Here is a 21,581-nt window from a genome sequence, read left to right as displayed (position 1 = left end):
GGACTTTGCTGGTGGTGCAGTGGTTAAGAATCTGCCTGCCAATGAAGGGGACACGGGTTCGATCCCTGGTCCGGGAAGATCCCACATGCTACGGAGCAACTAATCCTATGCGCCACCACTACTGAGCCTGTGCTCTAGAGCCCAAGAACCACAACTACACAGCCTGCGTGCCACAACTACAGAGACTGCATGCCACAACTACTGAAGCCCGTGCACCTACAGCCCGTGCTCCGCAACAAGAGAACCCACCGCGATGAGAAGCCCGTGCACCACAACTAAGAGTAGCCCACTCGCCGCAACTAGAGAAAGCCCACGCACAGCAACAAAGACCCAACACAGCCAAAAATAAATAAATAAATAAAAATTGAGGAAAGGATGTGATGACATTTCTCCATAGAAGACATACAAATGGCCAAGAAGCACATGCAAAGGTGCTCAATATCATTACTAATTAGGAAAATGTACTAGGATGGTTATAGTCAAAGACACAGACAATAACAAGCGTTAAGATGTAGAGAAATTGTAACACTCATATATTGCTAGAGGAACACAAAATGGTATAGCCACTTAGGAAGAGTTGGGCAGTTCCTCAAAATGTTAAACATATAACCAGCAATTCTAATTCTAGGTATCTACCTGAAAGAAATGAAAGTATATGACCCCACAGAAACTTGCACTGAATGTTCATAGCAGCTTTACTTATAAAAGCCAGAAAGCAGAAATAACCATCATCCAAATGATGGATAAACAAAATGTGGTACATGCACCAAATGGAATATTATTTGGCCATGAAAGGAATGAAGTACAGATACATGGTACAACCTGCATGCACCTTAAAAACATTATGCTAAGTGAAAGAAGCCATGAGAGAAAGGCCATATATTGCATGATTCCACCTATGAAATGTCCAGAAAAGGCAAATTCATAGAGACAGTAGATCCAGGTTGCCAGGGGCTGCTAGTGGATACAGGCTTTCTTTCGGGGGTGGTAAAAATGTTCTAAAGTTAGATAGTGGTTATGGTTTTACAACTCTGTGAACATACTAAAAACCACTGATCTGTAATTCTAAACATGAGAATTCTTATGGTATGTAAACTATATCTCAATAAAGCTACTGAAGGAAGGGAGGAAAGAAAAGAAAAGAGAGGGGGGAGGGAGGAAAGATGGGAGAGACGGGGAGATAGAGGGGGAGGGAGGGAAGGAACAAACGAATGAACAAACTAACTAAAACAATGAAAAAAAGTGTGCTGTTGCGTTGATCTCTGCCATGCAGCTCAACATGAAAATCCAGGTGTTATATTAAGATATGGATAGCAAAGGAGCAGTTTTCCATGAAGGCTCTGAAATGTAATGGTGACACAGGAATCACACTTCTGCCTGACCCCAAACAACTGAGTCAAGAAGGTCTTAAGAAGATCTATACAATCTTCCTACATAGGGCCCAGTAGAATACCACGTGCAGCCATGAACTCCTTCCCTATGGGAAAAATGGTGGTGACGTCTGAAATTGAAGATAATAATCACTATGATGAGGAAGAAGGCAGAGAAAGAGGAAGGGAGAGATTTAAGAAGAGGAAGTGCTAATTCTAAAAGAAAGAAAAGGAAGTTTGCTGTTTATTACATCTTAACATGAAAACTTGGGGGGAAACAGACGAGGAGAGTTACAGTCACAAAGAAATATTATGAAAGAGCTCTTTTCTGGATTTGGCAATGCTACTGCAGCCAAAAGAAAGAACCACCAACATAATGAGTGTTATTAATACATGTGAGGGAAGATTGCCTCAGAATGTAAGAATGCAGAAATAATGGACGAGATCAGTCAGTTGTAGAAAAAAACTCAAAGGATTTTTGTGAATATGTAGGCACAGGGATTTGAGCACAAGTGGTTTAAATGGAGTATTAGAAAGGCACAATTAAAATATGATTTTAGCTAAGGAAAATAAAATCTAATCAATTACGTTGAACCATATTTGAAGAAAGGCTTTATTAACAGAAGATAAGCATGTAACCTAAACAAACGGAGAGTCAATGAACAAGAATTTGACAGTTTCTCTCACCGCGGGCTAGGGTAGATGAAACAAATTAGTATTCCAGTTTTCCTGGAGGAATTCCATATCCCTGAAAGGCATGTGTGTCATCTAATTTCCTGAGCTCTCCACGCCAATCTTCTAATCATAATTTAGGTTTTGATATAGATTTTCCTTCAGGGAAAATGCACTAACTGACCCAAGGATTTAGATCTACTTAGCAACTGACAGTTGGCACTGTGGTTTATACATCAGTCATTTGTGAATTCATTAGTGGAATCAATCCTCCTGTATGCACTGTCCTTTTCCCCCTTTCGAAAGGCTAATAAAATGAATTTTCTAGACTTATAAAAGGCGAGCAGATTCAGGTCCCAAGAGATTGCCCTCCTACCCCATCCCCCTTGGTAATATCTCCCCGTGGGATCCTGATAAGAATAGTCAAAAGCCCTCTCTATTTTGACACTCTTACAGTGAAAAATAAAAATCTATTCCATAGAGAAACCTCACTTATTAGGGCTAGCTAAAAGAGGTCACTCTAAGTTACTCATACTATTTAAGACCTGTGGTTTAATTTTAATTACCTAGGATAAGTGGAATGTACCCCCAAATAATTTGCTTAGGTCTTTGAGGAAAAAAGCTTTAATGAATAGATAAGTTCCATTTATAAACAGCATAACAATCGTTTATGTGTGAATAAGAGCTTCTAACACATTTAGAAGTTTTTTAAAACAGTGCTATAGTCGTAAGCATTCTGCTATTAATCTCTTGTACTCTGTTAATTTGCTTCACAAGCTGTCATAGCAGTTTGACAGTAAACTTCAAGCCAGCCCCTTGGAATTTTTTGAATAATAAAATATGAATAATGAGTTATAAGCATACAGTTTTTAAATAAATGGATCAAGCTTCAATATCAAGAAAATTAATATTATATTTCTACAATATGAAGGCAGTTCTGTTCAAAATTGTGTGCTTGTGGCTTTTGTTTATGAACCCACATCTCTTTTTAAGTAAGAAAAAAGACCCCAAAACACTCGTTCTCTGCAGAGAATTACAGAAGCACACTGCCCTCCCTCTTTGCATCATGAAAAGACATTAAGGTACAACAGAGCTTAAACAGGTGTGAAATTTAACAGCATCTCAGTCTCCAAAACACTCTCAATTTAGGGAATGAAGGGCTGCAGAATGTTAACCTAGTCTGCTGGGCTTTTAGAAAACTAGCATTTTCACTTGGAAGGAAAGGCACACAGTCTCGCAGATTATACAAATTGAAAATCCTGTATGAGAAGCCAGAGGATGCTAATGGCTCGCCAGCTTCTCTAGCTCCTGGGGGCCCTGCCCGCGGCGCACAGCAGGGAGCCTCCTGTTACACCTTCTCTGTTGCCTCATTTGTGAGTCATCGCATTTTCAGCAGAGACATCACGTAGCAGTTCTGCTGTGAAGAGCCAGAGACATTCGGTAAGAAACAATGTCTGCGTTTTCAGGGCCGATTCAGACCTGTGGCCACGGCAGCATAACTTTGTGTAGGCATCTGTGTTTTGGTCCAGACCCTCTGGGGCTCTCACTGCAGACTTTATGGAACAGACACAACCCTGCCATTTAAAGCTGCAAACCCTTCTTCTCTTGCCACGGTTCCTTGACAATCGGGTGCTCTCAAACTAATTCCCAATATGACCCTTTTTTCTTTCTTTTCCTTATCATCTTACCGCTGACGAATACAGAGTAAAACACAAAGAAACTTGCGGGTCTTCTTTCAGGATCTGGTACCCTCCCCCAAAAGAAAAATTCTACAGAATAGAATTTTCAAGTCTATTTCGGCAAAGTTTCATGCTTCCTAGAACATTTCTGTTTAATGTATGTTTTTGCACAAAGACGGATGGTTCTCAAAGGGAGAGAGTTTGGCTCCCCAGAGACGTCTGGCAATTTCCAGAAACACTTTTAGTTGCCACAACTTGGGCAGGGGATGGGGGATGGAGAACAGGGAGACCACTCCTGGTCTCTAGTGAGTAGAGTCCAGAGCTGCTGCTACACATCCTACGATGCGGAGAACAGCCCGACCACAACCAAGAATGATCTGGCCCGAATATCAATATATCAGTATTGCTGAGGCCGAGGATCCCCAGCACAGACAAAAGACATTCCCTGGAAGAATCAGATCACATTCCACATAAATAAGGTAATGTTAAAATGGGTGGTGTTATTCCAGAAAAGTCTCCTTCAAAGAGCCATTTGAAAAGATGCCAGTTTGCACGGAGAAAAAACTAACGACTTTCAGGTTCCCAGCTGGGCTTGACACAGTTCCAATATTTACAGGGTCCCTGTGGATGCTGTACATTTGTAAGATTGGAAATAATAGACTTCTTTGTAGAATAAATACAGCTATTTGGGTCTTAATGGGAGCTCTGACACACTCCGCCTCATTTCAGCAGTATTATCCATTAACCTCTGAAACTTCAAAAATGGAAGGCAACATGTGATAAAGGTTTCTAAATTACAGGAAAAATATTAACTGGATATTAAATAGACAACATAGGGAAAATGAGGAAAGAAAATAATTAGCATGGTCACAGGGAACTCAGTGTTACTGGAACCCAGATCTGAGGTGAGATAGCATTGTTTTGGGAAACTGATTTCATTTTTCACAGGCTACACTCTAAATGCTCCTCTGTTTTCTTTTTTAGACAGAAACATCATCATTGCTAGATGGTAAATGGTGTCTAAAATGAGAAGCCATGTTGTTAGCTTTACTGTTCCATATTCTCAGTTTTATTTACTTTCAAGCTAGGGGTTTTAGAGAGAAGGAAATCAGATGTCTCCAGTTGGATGTGTCTCTGAGATGACAGATGAGATCCAGCCATAAAATGCTACAGCAAAAGCAAACCCAACTATGTTGTATGCAATTAAAGTATTGCTAGTAACACTGCTTAAACAGAAGAGTCCTCTTTCTCACCTTTAGAGGAGGATAAAGAAACTGTACTTCAGAATACAAAGGAAAAATATTTAGCAAGTCTAATCAAAAGCTTGATTAACACTAAGAGTAAACTTCACCATGGATTTATTACTTATTTATATGCTCTGCGCTGCTCCATAACCCTTCATTCACTCTATTCTCCCGCTCAGCTCTGCCCAGAATGATCGGTAGCATCTCCAAAGGGTATGTAGCCAAAAGGAGACGAGCCAGAGATTTAATTCAATTGCACAATTTGAAGCTTTGATATGATGACCTTTGAATAGAAACAACTTACATTTTTAGCCTACGAACATATTTTATTCAGAGAGTTTCCCATTTGTCTGCTGGCATTTTATCCCCATGGCATGCAGGTGAGAGATGTAGGGCAAACATCCTCATCCTATCAGACAGGTGAAGAAAATGAGTCTCAGGAAAGCTATCTGACTTGTCCAAGGCTACACAAGTTCATGGTGGTGCTACAGTAGAGCTCCGCTGTCTCGACAGCACGCTCAAGAAGTCACATAGAATATCACAGAAATGAACCTTGACAAAGAGAAAAGCAGTCCCCGACATCCGACAGCTGGCCTGGTGGATGAGCCAGGCCTTGGTGTTGCTAGGAGCTGGCCTGACACTCAAGCTGGGCCATGGTGTTCTCCTGGTGAATATGGACAATTTCACAAAACAGCAACACCAGACAAGGTCACTTCATGACTGGAATGGATCAAGACAAAACAACACCACTCCCTGACCATATCTGAACACCGACAGACTGTGAACGTTGTTCAAGCCACAAAAAATGACAATCCTGCTCCTGTCCTCTAGCGAATATGAGCGACTGCTGCTTCTTTAGCAATTACAGACGTAGCCTGCCCTACCCACAGATAAAATGTATTAAGATACCTCCTCTTCCTAACAGCATTCCCGTCCACAGCAAAGCCCCACTTCTTTAAATCTTCCCCAAAATCAATCGCACAAGCCCAATTCCTATAAGACGTTTTTTCTAACACCTTCTTACTCAGAAGCAGCACGGTTCCCCATAGTGTGCGTGCAGTGAGTTATAAACGCCACTTGTATGGGTATTTTCCTGGTGGTCTCTGGCCGGAAACCATTGAGACCATCGACAAGCTTATAGGAAGAACCAAAGAAACTATGATTCACACTTTGCTTTTTAAACATGGCTACTGATAGCATTTTCCTAAATCATAGGAAGGTAAGGACCCAACAGTCCTGCTGCAGCTATTTGAAAACCAGGGGGAGAAAAGCCCACACAGACACATAAAATTGAATCATAAATAAAAGATCCAATGGATCTAACAAACCTACTTCTATATTTAAAGACATTTTGACACAAATTAAAGTTTTCACTGGGTCAGTGACCTGATACTTCGCTTATTTCTATTGTAAACATGATAATCATATGGAGAGAGGAGTCAAACAGGGTTGACTCAGGTCCAGAAATTCTTATTTGATCCATCTGCCCCATATCCTCCTAAAACGTAAATCTGTGCGCCAATGTACAACAGTAGTCATTTTAATGAAACACTCCAACAGTTTCTATCAAAGAGCAGAATTTGGGGTGATGCAGTAATAATACCTACCCATTCCAAAAGGGATGGCAAAATTCCTAACAAAACTGTATTACAGACTGTGTCTATTTTATATCAAAATATCTGGCTAAATTGCTTTTAAAGAAATCCAGCCCTGCTGAGAGTCACACACAGAAAGTGCAGTAGACACCATGGAGCAGTGGACAGTAGCTGCAGGAGTAATCAAAAATATTGATATAACAACAATAATAAAAATGATTGATAATAGGAAACACCAAAAAAAAAAAAAATCCAGTGCATCGTCCAGGCTTTATTTGGATCACATCAAAATGTCCTGAATTTCTGAATTTTTTAATAAGTTTCAGGTGTACAGCATTAACAGTTCGACATCTTATATACTACAAAGTGGTCACCACCACAAGTCTAGTTGCCATCCATCACCATACAGTTTCACCCATAACCCACCCCCATCCCCACTGGTAACTCCCTTCCTCTATGAATTTTTTAATTGAATTAAATCATGTTGTCATTGTTAAGTCATATTCTTTCCAAATTATGATGAGATGAGCAGGATAAATAATAATAAGTATTTATAATGAAAACTGGCTTTAAAATAAGATTGCAATTTTTTTTGAGTAGCACACTGTAGATTATTAGAAATTAGAATTATCTAGTTACTGAACAATTTCTCCCCATAAATAGAAACCAAATTATTTTGAATTGAAAAGGATTGTTCTGTTGTCCTATTTTAATATTATGCCACAATGCCATTCCTCCATCCTAATTTCTATGAACTTCTGAAAACTAAACCTAGACCCACCATACCTCCCAAACCCAGTTGCCTTCAGCGATCTATCATAAGTGGCCTCCAAGTTGCTGGAAATCTCCCTAAACACCCACTTCTGGTCATCTTCTTATAATCTAAGCCAAATCATCATTTACTTTTTATCTTCAATCCACAGCCTCTACTTGGAGAATCTCTCTCAGAGCCCTAGTCTTCAAATTTTCTACTAACTTTTCAATTTGTTCATATAAAATATAAATAATATGCTTGTATTTGATGGGGAAAAAAGCAATTCTACTCACCACATTTTTTCCTTCATTTTGGGCATCTCGATAATCAGGGTTAAGCTAAAAACAAAAAACAAAGCTAGTTTTGAATTGCTATTAAAAGCACATTAACAAGACCAGTGATCTTTAATTCCAGTACACTATTGTACACTTAACTACGTTTAACATAAAAAGAGGCTAAGAAAGAAACGGTTAGGAAATACCTTCAAACCCTAGTTGCAGGAGACAAGAGTTAAAATGCCAAATTTATGGCCTTTGTTTGTATCAAACTGTTGACATTTTTGAACAAGTGAGAGCTGACAGTCTCACCACCTCTTAAGAAGCATTCAAGAGAGTTCATTTTGCCCACCACAGAATCTGCTATTGACCAATAATGCAGACACCGATTTCTAAAAGTAGACCAAAGGAAAGTTTTAACAATGATTCAAGATCATGCTCCACGTGCTATACACACAAGAAAAGAAAGTCAAGCAAAAGAGGATCTATATATCCGCTATGTCAGCTAATGCATGAGGACTATTTAAACTAACAAACAAGAACACATGTCTCAAACAGATGGAGAGACAGAGAACAGTACGGAGGTTCCTTAAAAAACTAAAAATAGAACTACCATACGACCCTGCAATCCCCCTACTGGGCATATACCCTGAGAAAACCATAATTCGAAAAGAGTCATGTACCAAAATGTTCATTGCAGCTCTATTTACAATAGCCAGGACATGGAATCAACCTAAGTGTCCATCGACAGATGAATGGATAAAGAAGATGTGGCACATATATACAATGGAATATTACTCAGACATAAAAAGAAATGAAACTGAGTTATTTGTAGTGAGGTGGATGGATCTAGAGTCTGTCATACAGAGTGAAGTAAGTCAGAAAGAAAAACAAATATCATATGCTAACATACATATATGGAATCTAAAAAAAAAAAAAGGTTCTGAAGAACCTAGGGGCAGGACAGGAATAAAGACGCAGACACAGAGAATGGACTTGAGGACACGGGGAGGGGGAAGGGTAAGCTGGGACGAAGTGAGAGAGTAGCATTGACATACCTACACTACCAAATGTAAAATAGATAGTTAGTGGGAAGCAGCCACACAGCACAGGGAGATCAGCTCGGTGCTTTGTGACCACCTAGAGGGGTGGGATAGGGAGGGTGAGAGGGAGACACAAGAGGGAGGGGATAAGGGGATATATGTATACGTATAGCTGATTCACTTTGTTGTACAGCAGAAACTAACACACCAATATAAAGCAATTATACTCCAATAAAGATGTTAAAAAAAAAAAAAGAACACATGTCTCTGGGTTGGACTGTGGAGTTCAGGGGTCATTCCAATGAGAAAGCATGAGCTCTGCACATGCTGCCTGTTGGCCCACATATTTCCAGCTGCTTAGCATCCGTAACTCCTGACTCCCACCTGACTACACAGTTTCAAAAAGATGTCCTCGCTGATCATTTGTAAAGCATATGGTTTAGAAGGTGTTTTCTCAAAATAACAAGTTGTCCAATTGAATGTAATCCTATGAATGTGAATCGGTTGGTGTATACAATACGCAACCCCAGGCAATTAAAGTCACCATTTAAGATGTAAGGCTGGGAGTCTTTCTCAGAATTACACTTGGCTAGTAGCTCTGAGGAACGCCCCTCCCAACTTATCACTAAATATTAATGACGGTACTGAAAATGATCAAAAACAAAGCAAAACACTCTCCATCTCATTGAAGACTAAGGTTGAAATCCATCTGAACCCCCAATCATCAATGAATTGACAGTAATTATAAAGCCGACAGTGCTGGGGGAGAGGCAACAACTCCTCACTTGTCATCTCATGGCAAACCTCAACCTGACTTCAAGCTAGTGGCCAGGTGAACACAGTTCAGAAGATACCTGGTGCGGTTCCACTATGTGCCCCCAACCCAGAGACCCCGAGTATTCACCAACCAAAGACCTATACAGAAGTGCTTCTCCATCACTGAGAAGCTGCTGTGAGATGGAGCAGAAAATTGTTTCCCCCATCCTCCCACCCACTGTCCACTACCTCTGTCTGTCTTCTCATGGCCAAAGAGATACAGCAAAGCTCAGAAAGCAAATGGGCAGAAAGCGGAGGGAGCAGATGATGGCAGAGGGCTTTCTAAGAAGCGCTGTCTGAAGAAAGGGCAAGAAGAGAAAGAACTGTAGCTGCTGTGGGCTGGAATGACACTGTGCGATAAAGGAAAAATAGCAGAGGGCCGGGGAGAGAAGCAACCTCAAGAGAGTCCAGGGACGCAGACTTGACACCTGCTGGAACTGGGGAGTACATCAGGACCCTGCAGGCTGCCCTGCAGCTGAAGATTTAGCAAGATGACTGAGAAAAAAAGAAATGGAACAAAAAGACCGTCCACTCAACCGTTCTGCTTCTGCATGGAGCTCACTCGTCTGAGGACAATAAGGGAGGAAAGCAGGAAAAAACAACACGGGACTGGTTAAAAAGTATGTTAAAATGGGGGGGAATTCTTTCTCAGACTCTTTCTGAATATTATCTAGGGTATGATACAAAATAAATTTTCAGGAAATGGTTTGGCATATTCAAGAAAGTGCAAGTAAACATTGCCTCCATATGAAGGCAGCAGAAGATGAACAGAAAAATATAATATAAAAATAATCAGATAAATAATAAAATAATATAAGAAATAATCACAATATAAAAAGAAGTTAAATTAAGGAGGATCTCAATAACAATGAGAACATAAATACAAAATTAAAGTCCATGTCAGCAGCAGGAACAAGCATAGCTGACATTACTGGAAATGAGTGATGCAAAGGACGAACATGGAGCAGCTATCTTTCACCATAGAGGAAAGGTGTAAAGAAATGAAAATTAGGAAAAAGGAAATAGTCACGGAGGACCAGAGAATGAGGAATCAACTAATGAGCAACGAGGATATGAGAAGGAACAGAAAATCAGTGGAATACAAGCAATAATCAAAGATTATGGAAAATAAAGCTCTCCTCAGCTAAAGAAAGAACTCTGTATGCAGAGGTAACCCTATTCCAGGAAAATCAACTCCAACAGGCACATTCATTTGAGAATGATGGGAAAGGTGGGGGGAACAATGGTAGGGACATAAAATAGGGCCAGAAATTAGGCTTAGACAAAAATGCATATCATGTAACAGGAGAACGGATGAACAAAATATGGCATATTCAAACAATGGAGTACTACTCAGCAATAAAATGATGGGCTGCCGATGTACACAACAAGGGTAGATCTCAGAAATATATACCATGGAATATTAGTCAGCCATAAAAAGGAGGAAAGCCTGCCATTTGCAACAACATGGATCGACCTTGAGGGCATCATGTTAAGTGAAATAAGTCAGTCAGAGATAGGCAAATACTGTATGATCTCAGTTATATGTGGAATCTAAAACCAACAAACAAACAGAAAACGAACTTATAGAAACAGAGATCAGATCTGTGGTTACCAGAGGCAGGGGTGGGAGTGGAAGAGATCGGGGAAGGGGGTCAAAAGGCACAAACTTCCAGTTATAAGAAAATAAGTCCTGGTAATGTGATGGCGCACGGTGACTACATTTAATAATACTGAATTGCATATCTGAAAGTTGCTAAGAGAGTAGATCTTAAAAGCTCTCATCACAAGAAAAAAAATTTATAACTATGTGTGATGATGGATGTTATCAAGATTTACTGTGGTAATCATGTCAATATAGATATATGTCATGTATATATATCTCAAGTCATTATGTTGTACACCTGAAACTAATACAATGTTATATGTCAATTACATCTCGATTTTAAAGTGAAAGAAGCCAGACATGGTATGACTCCATTTATAGGAAATCTAAGAACAGACAAAACTAAACTGTGGTTAAACAAATAGTTAAACAGATCAGAAAGTGAGTGGGAGAGGAGTGGCTGGAAGGCAGAACCAAGTCCAAGAGCCACTGGACAGCAGTCTTTCAATTTTCAGAGCAGACAGACAATGGGGGTGGGGGAGGGATGATAAAACAGGAATCCAGTTACAAGTTGCTTGTTGGTGCTAGGCCAGCAATTGGGGAGATCTGAGGCTGAATTTTATTTTTCTATGGAGATGCATACCTCAGGCTCCTTAAATTCCCTTGAATTATGAATAAACGAATCAGTCCCAAAACAGTATTATTCCTGCTTTTGGAATCCAACAGTGAAAGGTAGAAAGTAAAAAGACAGTGACTTAACTGGCCTCCTGTCTACTGATTAATCAAACTCAAAAAGACACACTTTTACTCAGTAGTAATGAAAGGTCAGCATAGTGCACAGAAGGGGTTTATTTAGCTCTTTTAGTCAAGGGTCACTGTTTCAGGGAATTCCCTGGCGGTCCACTGGTTAGGAATTGGCGCTTTCACTGCCAGGGCCCAGGTTCGATCCCTTGTCGGGGAACTAGGATTCCCACATGCCATGTGGTGTAGCCAAATAAAAATAAAATAAAATGACTTAAAAAAAAAAAAAAGGATCACTGTGTTATGTTCTTTTGTTTTCAGTTCGAAGAATTCAGACTTTTCTTTTTAAATTAAAAGATACATACTAAAATTATAGCTAAATTATATTCAAAAGATATGTAACATGTTTAACCAGGATATACCTATGGTCAAAGCTTTCATTCAGTAAGCATTTAGACTAGTTGGTTAAAGACTGTGAAGTATATTAACTTCATGCTGGAAGCCATGACATATCCGTAACTAAAATGTGTACAGAAACAGGAATTAACATACCTAAGTCAAACAGGAGTCATGTATGCCCCTTAAGACATAGGTCATATTCTACCTTAAAGACAATGTTACTTTCTAAAGTTGTCTTCACACATTTCACCCTCTTAGGATCACCCAGTTCAGTTCCTGAGGGATGTGTGTGGAACCAGATTCCAGACTCTGGTCTGGAAGGAAATGCCATGGGCCTTAGGAAAGGTCGCCTAACCTCCATGGAACTCAGGGTCCTCATCTGTAAAAGAGAAAAGCCTATGACTAAATCCTAATCATACTAATTACATGTCATTAAATTTTATATATTCATGTCTTTGGCAACAATACTAAAGACGGTGCCGATCAGTTAGATTTCGCCTCATCTTGTGTCTCACAGGCTGCAATGTGGCCTTTTTTATATAAAATTATTATTTCAGGGACTTCCCTCGTGGTCCAGTGGTTAAGAATCCGCCTTCCAATGCCGGGGACGTGGGTTCGATCCCTGGTCGGGGAACTAAGATCCCAAGTGCTGCGGGGCAACTAAGCCCGCGGGCCACAACTAGAGAGAAGCCTGGGCACCAAAATGAAAGATCCCGCGTGCCGCAACTAAGACCTGACACAGCCAAATAGATAAATTTTTTAAAAAAACATTAAAAAATAAATAAGATTATTGCTTCAGTAAATTCATTAAAGTGATAATAATAATAATGAGAAGGAGGAGAAGAACAGGAAGACGAGGAAGGAGAAAGAGGAAGAGGAAGCACCCAAACAAATCTATGGCTATGTAAATTCACCAAAATTAACCAAAGGCCAAGTAAATATACACTTTAATATATGTTTCAATTATACTGCTGATTTCCTACTCTAACCATAATAACCACAGTAATTAAGTAATTAGACTAAGGATGAATCCAAAAAATACATTTCTAAAGATGGGAGAAAAAAGACATAGTGATGTGGAGGTTCCTGAATCTTTTAGGGCTTTAAAGGAAACATTTCCTTATGTTAAAAAATAAGTTATAAATCTGGCATTGGAGAGAGAGAGATCTAATATGCTACTCAATCATTTACTCAATAAATATTAATAGAATATCTATAATGGACAAAGCATGGTGGCATACGGTATTTTAGCAAAGACAAAGAGAATATGGCCCCTGACCACAAGACCTTACAATCTAGGAGGGAAGAGAAGACATAAATACAGTTAGCGGTAATACAAAATAGAATGTGACAAGAGATGTAAGACAGGAATGCATAATTTATAAATAATATAGGTCAGCAGAAGGAGGGATCTGTGGTGGGCAAATTTATTGAAGAATTATTCATGGAGAAGGGAGCATATGAGCAAAGCCTTGAAGGATAGGTAGAATTATTCAATATAACTGGGAGAGAAGGAAAGATTATCTATATAAAATTGATTCTCAACAAGGACCTACTGGATAGCACAGGGAACTCTGCTCAATACTCTGTAATAACCTATATGGGAAAACAATCTGAAAAAGAATAGGTATATGTATATGTATAACTAAAGCACTTTGCTGTACACCTGAAACTAACACAACATTGTAAATCAGCTGCACTCCAATATAAAATAAAAGTTAAAAAAGAAAATAAAAACTAAAACTGCAAAAAAAGAAGAAGAAGGAAGAGGGGGTAAAGAGGACAGGCAGTGCAGGCGGCGCCAATGCCAAATAGGTGAGAAAATGAGCCTTGATGAGAGAAGACCCATAAATGTCATTTACGGAATACTTTTTATATGCTTTTAAAGTTCATTCATTTCCCCATACAATTACCCTATTAGAAGGGACCCTTAGCCCCATTTTCCAGAGGAGGCATCAAGTGAAGTACCCCATGCAAAGTCACACTGCTGGCGAGCGGCAGGGTTATTCAGAAGCACAGGTCTGAGGGCTCCAAAGCTACATCTTCTAGTTCTGATAGCATATAACTTCCCTCCCACCTCCATAACGAGTACTGGTGTGATCCAAGGTAGGAAGAGGCCGGGCCAACGGGGCTTTTTGCCACAGGCTAAAGGGTTTGCATCTTCAGAAAGATTTTGAATATCACTGGGAAAATGTCTGCAGAAACAGTGCATTAAAAATCCTCACTTGGCCGTAAGTAGTAGGAGACAGAGACAGATGATGAAAGAAGCAAAGTAACCAAGTGTGGGGTTCACGTAAGAGGTGGCAGAGCCCCAACGATATCAATGCTGAAATGGAAAGGAAAAAGCAGATGCAAAAGATTTTGCAGAGACAGAGTCAGGAGAACCTGAATGCATAAACCGAGAGAGAAAAACACGTTTATCGTGACTCCCAAGTTTTTAACCCAGAGCTAAGAAAATTCACTCTCTGTGGGAAAACAGTTCCATCTTAGATATGATTATTGAGTTTCAGTGGCAGTGGGATACCCGAGATCGAAGTCACGACCCACTGCAGCCACGGGAGTGAGTGACAGAGAAGAGAAAGAGCTAACAGCCACCACTAAGCTCTGAAGGGAGTCCTCATTTAAGAGGCCAAAGAGGACCAGAATGAAGTCAGGTAGAGAGTGTGACTAAGTCAGAATAGAAAAGCGGCAGAGAGAGAGAGTGATATCATGAACACCTAGAGAGAGAAAGTCATGGCTGTACCACCTATCAAATTAAAGACAGCTGCAACTGTCCCTCTAACAATAGCAAGAAGCAGACCACAAGTTGTAAATCCATAATTTTTGTTCATTTTCGTAAAAAAAAAAAAGTTACTTTTTTATAATGAAAAGTCTTTTGATCAATTTTTATTATATATACCGTTGAAGTTATAAAACCATCACATGTGGGTTTCTAAATAATTATATGTTCCTCTTTCGAATGACCAGGCATTTCAGAGCCAACCTATTATGCTGTTAGGTCTAGAAAAGAAAAGAAGGGAAAAATAACCTTTACTGGATGCTTATATGTGCCAGGCATCATTTCTATTTTGATATATATTTATACATGTGTATAGGGTTTGGTATGCATATTCCTCTATTATATATAAATATTGTACATGTATGTATATATGTGTGTGATATATGTGTGTGTATATATAGAGAGAGAGAGAGAGAAAGAGAGTGAGAGAGTCATTTTTCATATACTATGGCTGGTACATTCGATAGAGAACTAAACATTGGGATATTTAAAACTACAGCCCTAATATGCATAAGATTCTATGCTAAGGTACAGGTTCTTGAGTACAAAGTTTTTACCTAATTAATTAAAGCCGAAGACTACTGTATAGTTAGGAAATAAGTGTTTACTGCCATCTGGTGGAAGTCCGGACTATCTACAAACAAATAAGCTAGCAGTCTTTAAAAGGGCAATTATAAAATCTTTAACAAAATTATTTTGCACTAGTCCCTCCATCTTGTTTTGGAAAGGATCATCAAAAGTTATTGCTTTAATAATATCCAAAGAAAGAAAATGCAGCAGATCAGAAGTTATGATATTTGATTTATCATTCTCTCCATGGCTGTAGAAGAACTATTTACTAAGGCTCCCATATTATCCTATTCAAAATATGATCAATTTACTTTCTGCCCCACAGACATGGTTGTGAACTCTCCTGAACCAATAAGGTGATACAGGAAAAAGATCTATAGCAAAATGGCACAGAGTGTGCTGACATTAAAAGCAAAACTGTCCTGTATATTAAAAGCAAAAAGACATGACTGTTTACTTCCCCTCATGTCACCTAATTTCTTGTATGGCCCACAGAAACTGACATTATAGGAAGACAGCCTAATAATACAGTACTGTAATGCATTATCTGATGCAGCCACAAATGCCCTGATTACCTAATTCATAATTAAATACTTTGTTCCACGTTTTGTCCATGAGTTTCTAGCACTGCATATTACTCAAAAACAAACCTTGAATTCCCTAAGACAATACTGTTGGAGATATTCAAATTGAATAAGGGTCCATTTCTAAATGTCGGTTCACTTTAGTAACTTAGAGAATAAAATCTAAACAGTGTTATATCACTGTCCTAATTGCTAGATGTTTTCCACAATTCACACACATATACACACACAAAATATGGTGCTATTCTTGAATAGCTTGCAATTTATGTGCTTTGTCTCTATAGTTAGACTACAGAATCTTCATCATATGAATGGTCTAATTTTACTTAGTTAGTTTCCCTTCATTTCTAAACAAACAATAAGCTTATTACATTTTTCTGAATAACTTAGCCACCCAGTAAGTACTGGTTAAATAGAATATCATGTTAAGCAAGTATAAGTAAAAATTTTAGGTGTTTTTTCTCACATATGCTTACACTTAAGGTTGCACCCTTTAAACTTACTCTGAGATTTATCATGGTCTTCTATAGATGTTAATAATGTAAACATTACACAAAACCAGTTATCTCAGATGTTTATGTATGCTGGAAACAATTGCAAAAGAGACGTCCTAGTGATGAGTTAATCTAATTCTCCTCTAGATTGCAAATTCTTAAAGAACAAGGACAAAATGTTAGTCATCTTTGTTTTTTCCACAATAACAAAGTAGTGCTTCCACCTAGTAGACTGTCAATAAAAGGTCGTGTAATTTCAGTATAACGGAGATCAGGGTTTCTCAACATTGGCACTATTGGCATTTGGGGCCAGATAATTCTTTGTTGTGGGGTGTGTCCTGCACATTGTAGGGTGTTTAGCTGCATCCCTGGCCTCTACCCACTAGATGCCAGTGGCCACCTCTCCCCAACAGTGACAATAAAAATGTCTCCAGACATTGCCAAATATCCCCTGGGGACAAGATCACCCTCAGCTGAGAACCACTGGTACGGATGAAGTAAGTGTAGCATTCAGCCTGGATACTATCATTAATCTTGTTTTTTAACTTCAGACAAAATAAATCACCTCTTTGAGTCTGGGTTTCCTTTTCTGTAAAGTGAAATGATTGGATGTGTACCTCATTGTCTCTATGATTCATTCATTAGACTATCTAATATTTACTGAATGTAAATTAAACATCAGACACTGTTCTAGGCACAAGGTAGCTAGTGGTGAGCCTCTCAGCTTTTTTCCCCATTAAGTTATCTGATTGACAAAGAAATGTCAGTTCTGGAAAATAAAAATAATAAAAATAAATTTTATAATAATAAACACTACTGCATAATTTCTGTCTCCTTCATCCCAGTGGAAGTGAAGGAACTTACTGAATACCTTTTACGTACAAGGTGCTGAAAATTCACAAGATATTCTTTAATTCCAAAAAAATCCCATGTAATATATATTGTCACCTTTTTTACACACAAGGGAACTGAAATTCAGAGAGGTTAACTATTTGCTTAAAAGCAGAGAGATTGTGAGCGGTCTACCTGGGACTTTTCTTCCCACTACTCTAGGCCCTCTTTGCCACACTGGCCAATATAAACACCATAAACTCAAAGGCAATTCAAGAATTACATCATCCAATTTACCAGGGGTGCCTCAAGCACATTAAATTAATATTTTAAATTATAAATCGGTGTGCTGAGAGTGGAAAAGACACCATCAAATCCTGCCCTGTGATAGGTCCTTCCCTTTAATATAAAAACAACTCATCCACCTTACTTTTTCTAAAACTACTTCATAGAAGTCTGTCTAATTGGACTCTTACTCTCCTTTTATTAATATTTCTCCCCCTTCGCAGTCATTATACGAAAACTCAGTCGGCACTTCTTTCTGCTTCCTGACTTCCTCATCCCTTTCCCCACCCCATGCATTCCGGTTTCCATTAAAAGTGCTCTCAGTGAAGTCACAGATGACCCCGTTCTTGCCAAATATTGTAAAGACATTTTGTTCCTGACCTTTTAGGTAGCATCCCCCCTCGATGAAACACTTATCTTCCCTTGCCTGGCATCTGTGACTCAGCCCATTTGATTTTCCAGTTGCTTATATGACTTCTCAGGCTGCCAGTCTTTCTAACTTTACTTAATTTTAAGAATATTAAGTTTAATTTAAATAACCAGTGTGTGGCTGGTGACTACCACATTGGACAGTGCCACTCTGGAGTGGTCTGCTTTGAACACAAATTATTTAGAACACTGCTCTTTAAGTTACACATAAAATCCATTCTCCTTGGGGCTTCCCCGGTGGCGCAGTGGTTGAGAGTACGCCTGCCGATGCAGGGGACGCAGGTTCGTGACCCGGTCCGGGAAGATCCCATGTACCGTGGAGCGGCTGGGCCCGTGAGCCATGGCCGCTGGGCCTGCACGTCCGGAGCCTGTGCTCCGCAACGGGAGAGGCCACAACAGTGAGAGGCCCACGTACCGCAAAAAAAAAAAAAAAAAAAAAAAAAAAAAAAAAAAAAAAAAAAAAAAAATCCACTCTCCTTGGCTTAATATCCATGGCCAGAAAAAAAACAGCTGCCCTACATTTCTGGCCCCAGCACTCCCTTCCCATCTTCTAGTACCACTTCTAACCTCACACACATCTTACGTGTGATACATGAATTATCCCTAGGAAATGTAAGATGCCACACACCTCCTCTTCCTCATTGCCTGAACACGCTTCCCACTCTTCCCCAACTGCCTTACTCGTCCACCAAGCAGCTGCCCTTCCTTGTACCTCCCTGGCCCCCTCTACCAAAGGTGTGTTGCTCTTGAGTGCCTCCCTATCACCAAAAGAATTTTAATCCTAATTTCTATTCTTTTATAGGACATCTAGTAGACTTTTCTAATTCTTATTTTAGACAAGATTCTCTTACCTTACTGCTTCATTTTTCAAAGGGTTACTTTTCCAAAACAGTTACTTCAAAACATTTATGGTACAAACAGCCCACAGATTGCGAAGCTCTATTTCATTCAGTCAAGCAGACTCATTAAAATTGAGTCAGATATTTATAAAAGTAAGAACAAGCTCTACTTATCATATTATAAAATTAATCATGCCGGCGTCCCTTCTTAGATGCTTACCGTGGTCACACGTGATGCCAAGCACTTCACCTCGTTTCATTCTCTTAATAGTCTCATTATACAAATGTTGCAATTATCCCCATTTTCCAGAAGAGGAAATGGGAGTTTAGAGAGATTCATTTGCCCAAATATGGCTCCGAATGCCTCCCAGATACAAATCCCGAAATTTTCTTCTTCCCCTTCTCTAAGCTTAGAGAAGCCTGAATAGCTTCTTCATATTCATTCATTCAAAAATTATTTACCAAATGCTTTCGAAGCACCAGGCACTGTCACAGGTGCTGGAAACACAGTGGTGATGTTACCAAAAAAAATAAAATTTACGATAAGTGAGATTGTGGGAAGTACTATAAAGAAAATCATCACAGATTAACACGATGGAGATAGTAACAGGGTTGGGTTCCAGCTTAGACTGGGGTCAGCACGTTTATACAAATTTTTAGTAATACTACAAATTCCAACACCAAATTCTGGTTTAGAATCCCAAAAGAAACTCTAAATTGAAAAACAGAGTTGAGGAGAGTAGAATGAATGGACATTTTCATACATCTGAAAACATATTTTCCATACACTACCATATATAAAATAGATAAACAACAGGATTTACTGTATAGCACAGGGAACTATATTCAATATCTTATAATAATCTACAATGGAAAAGAACTGAAAAAAGAATATAAGTAGATACATATATATATATGTATGTACAACTGAATAATTTTGCTGTACACGTGATACTAACACAATATTGTAAATCAACTATACTTCAATTACAAAAAAGATTTAAGAAAAACTAAATTAAAAAAATAAATATTTTCAAAATTAGTTTTAAACCAGATAACCAAACTTTAATTAAATCATTGCTAAAACACCTGTACTACTCTATCTACCTACCCTTCATTCTGATTGTCAACATGCATTCAGTGGAGAAAGAAAAGACCCTTCTAAGTTTTTACCATTTTTATTGACAGTTTTAGGACAGTGCAGTATCTCAAGGAAAAAACCCTTTCCTCTCCAATGGTTTGAACAATGAAAGCCACCCACCAGTAAAAGAACAGCCACAGAAGATCAACCAGAAACTATCTAGACTACACCACATCGACTATGCGCTGATCACGGCTCCAACGCAGACATTCTGAAAGAGTGAAGCTAAACAGCAAATCTCAGGACGCATCCCACACAGATGCAAATCAGATACCCCCTTAGATGCCCTCAGAGCAAACTAACCACACAGTTCTGTTGTGGTGGCTGCTGCTGTTTTCATTTTCGAGACAAAGATTATTTTAAGGTGTTAACTAATATTTACATTTTGAGAACAACTGACATGCCAATCCAGAACACGACAGGCAGTAATGAAATGTGCATAATAACTGTTTCTTCAAATACAACATCTTCTGTATTGCCTGTTCCACTATTTGAGAATCAGAGATTTAACAGCACTATATCCATTAATCTTACCTCTGCAGCTAAATAGTTCCCGGTTGCAAGATGTTTAAACCTGAACAAGCTATTCCACTGTCCTGCACCTCCACGGCATGGGTCATGATGAACTACCTACAGACAAAAAGAGAAACAAAAATAATGGCTAAAAGACATGCATGTTACTGGCCAGCAAATGCCAACAGTTTACATGGGGTGCCCACCTGTTCATGCTAAACTTGTCAGATCTAACATACGTTTCAGGAGGACAATGTGGCAGAAAAACAAAATTCCCCATAAATGCGTAATTACACAGTTAACTCACTGGGCTTGCATGACTCTCACACCTCACAGCTGCAAATACAGATGCCTTACTTCAAAAGACATGTTTCCCGGGCCAAAACTGTAAATACTGTGGGGTTTCCCCACATTTGTTATTCATTCATTCAACAGATTATGAATGAATCTGTTGCGTACTATGTGTCAGGTACTCTTCTAGGCAGTAGGGACCGCAGTAATGAATAAGACCAGAGCTTTCAATGAATAAGATTTGGCAAGTGCCAGGAGGAACTAAATAGAGCGCATGATTGGGTACCTCGAGTAGGCTACTTTCCATCGATACTGCAATCAGCATGGGCACTCTGGTGGATGAGAATGAGACAGTCATGCAGAGAGATTGGAAGAGATCATTCCAGACAGAGAGAACCATAAACGCCAAGGCCTGGAGGTCTGGATTAACTTACTTCCTGGCCCTTTCCATGTGTTGCCTGTTTACTAACACCATGTCCTTTGATACCTGTCCTAGAAACCTGTCTTGCCCCAGATGCTAAGCCACTAGGCTCACTGAGAATGAAAGTGGGTCTGCAACTGTCACTTACGACAGGTGGCTCAGTGTTGTAGCAAAGCTCAGGTTTTGCAGTCCAGAGACGACTGTTTATGA

At 39.2% G+C, this 21,581-nt stretch overlaps 1 protein-coding gene across 3 annotated transcripts in view; it reads right to left on the bottom strand.

The window, feature by feature from the left end:
* Positions 1–21,581, bottom strand: part of ITPR2 (inositol 1,4,5-trisphosphate receptor type 2) — a 527,231-nt gene that overhangs the window by 387,704 nt on the left and 117,946 nt on the right. For 2 of the 3 annotated variants that reach the window (XM_079936794.1, XM_079936795.1), the window contains exons 9-10: positions 20,681–20,776; positions 7,608–7,652 (exon numbers count right to left, since the gene is read on the bottom strand). In XM_079936794.1, coding sequence (XP_079792920.1) covers positions 7,608–7,652; positions 20,681–20,776 — 141 coding nt within the window. The remainder of the gene's footprint in view (positions 1–7,607; positions 7,653–20,680; positions 20,777–21,581) is intronic. The other variant, XM_079936796.1, reaches the window with a different exon arrangement.

Source organism: Stenella coeruleoalba (assembly GCF_951394435.1).
Source record: "Stenella coeruleoalba genome assembly, chromosome: 11".
Lineage (NCBI taxonomy): Eukaryota > Metazoa > Chordata > Mammalia > Artiodactyla > Delphinidae > Stenella > Stenella coeruleoalba.
This window is presented reverse-complemented; position numbering and strand designations above follow the sequence as displayed.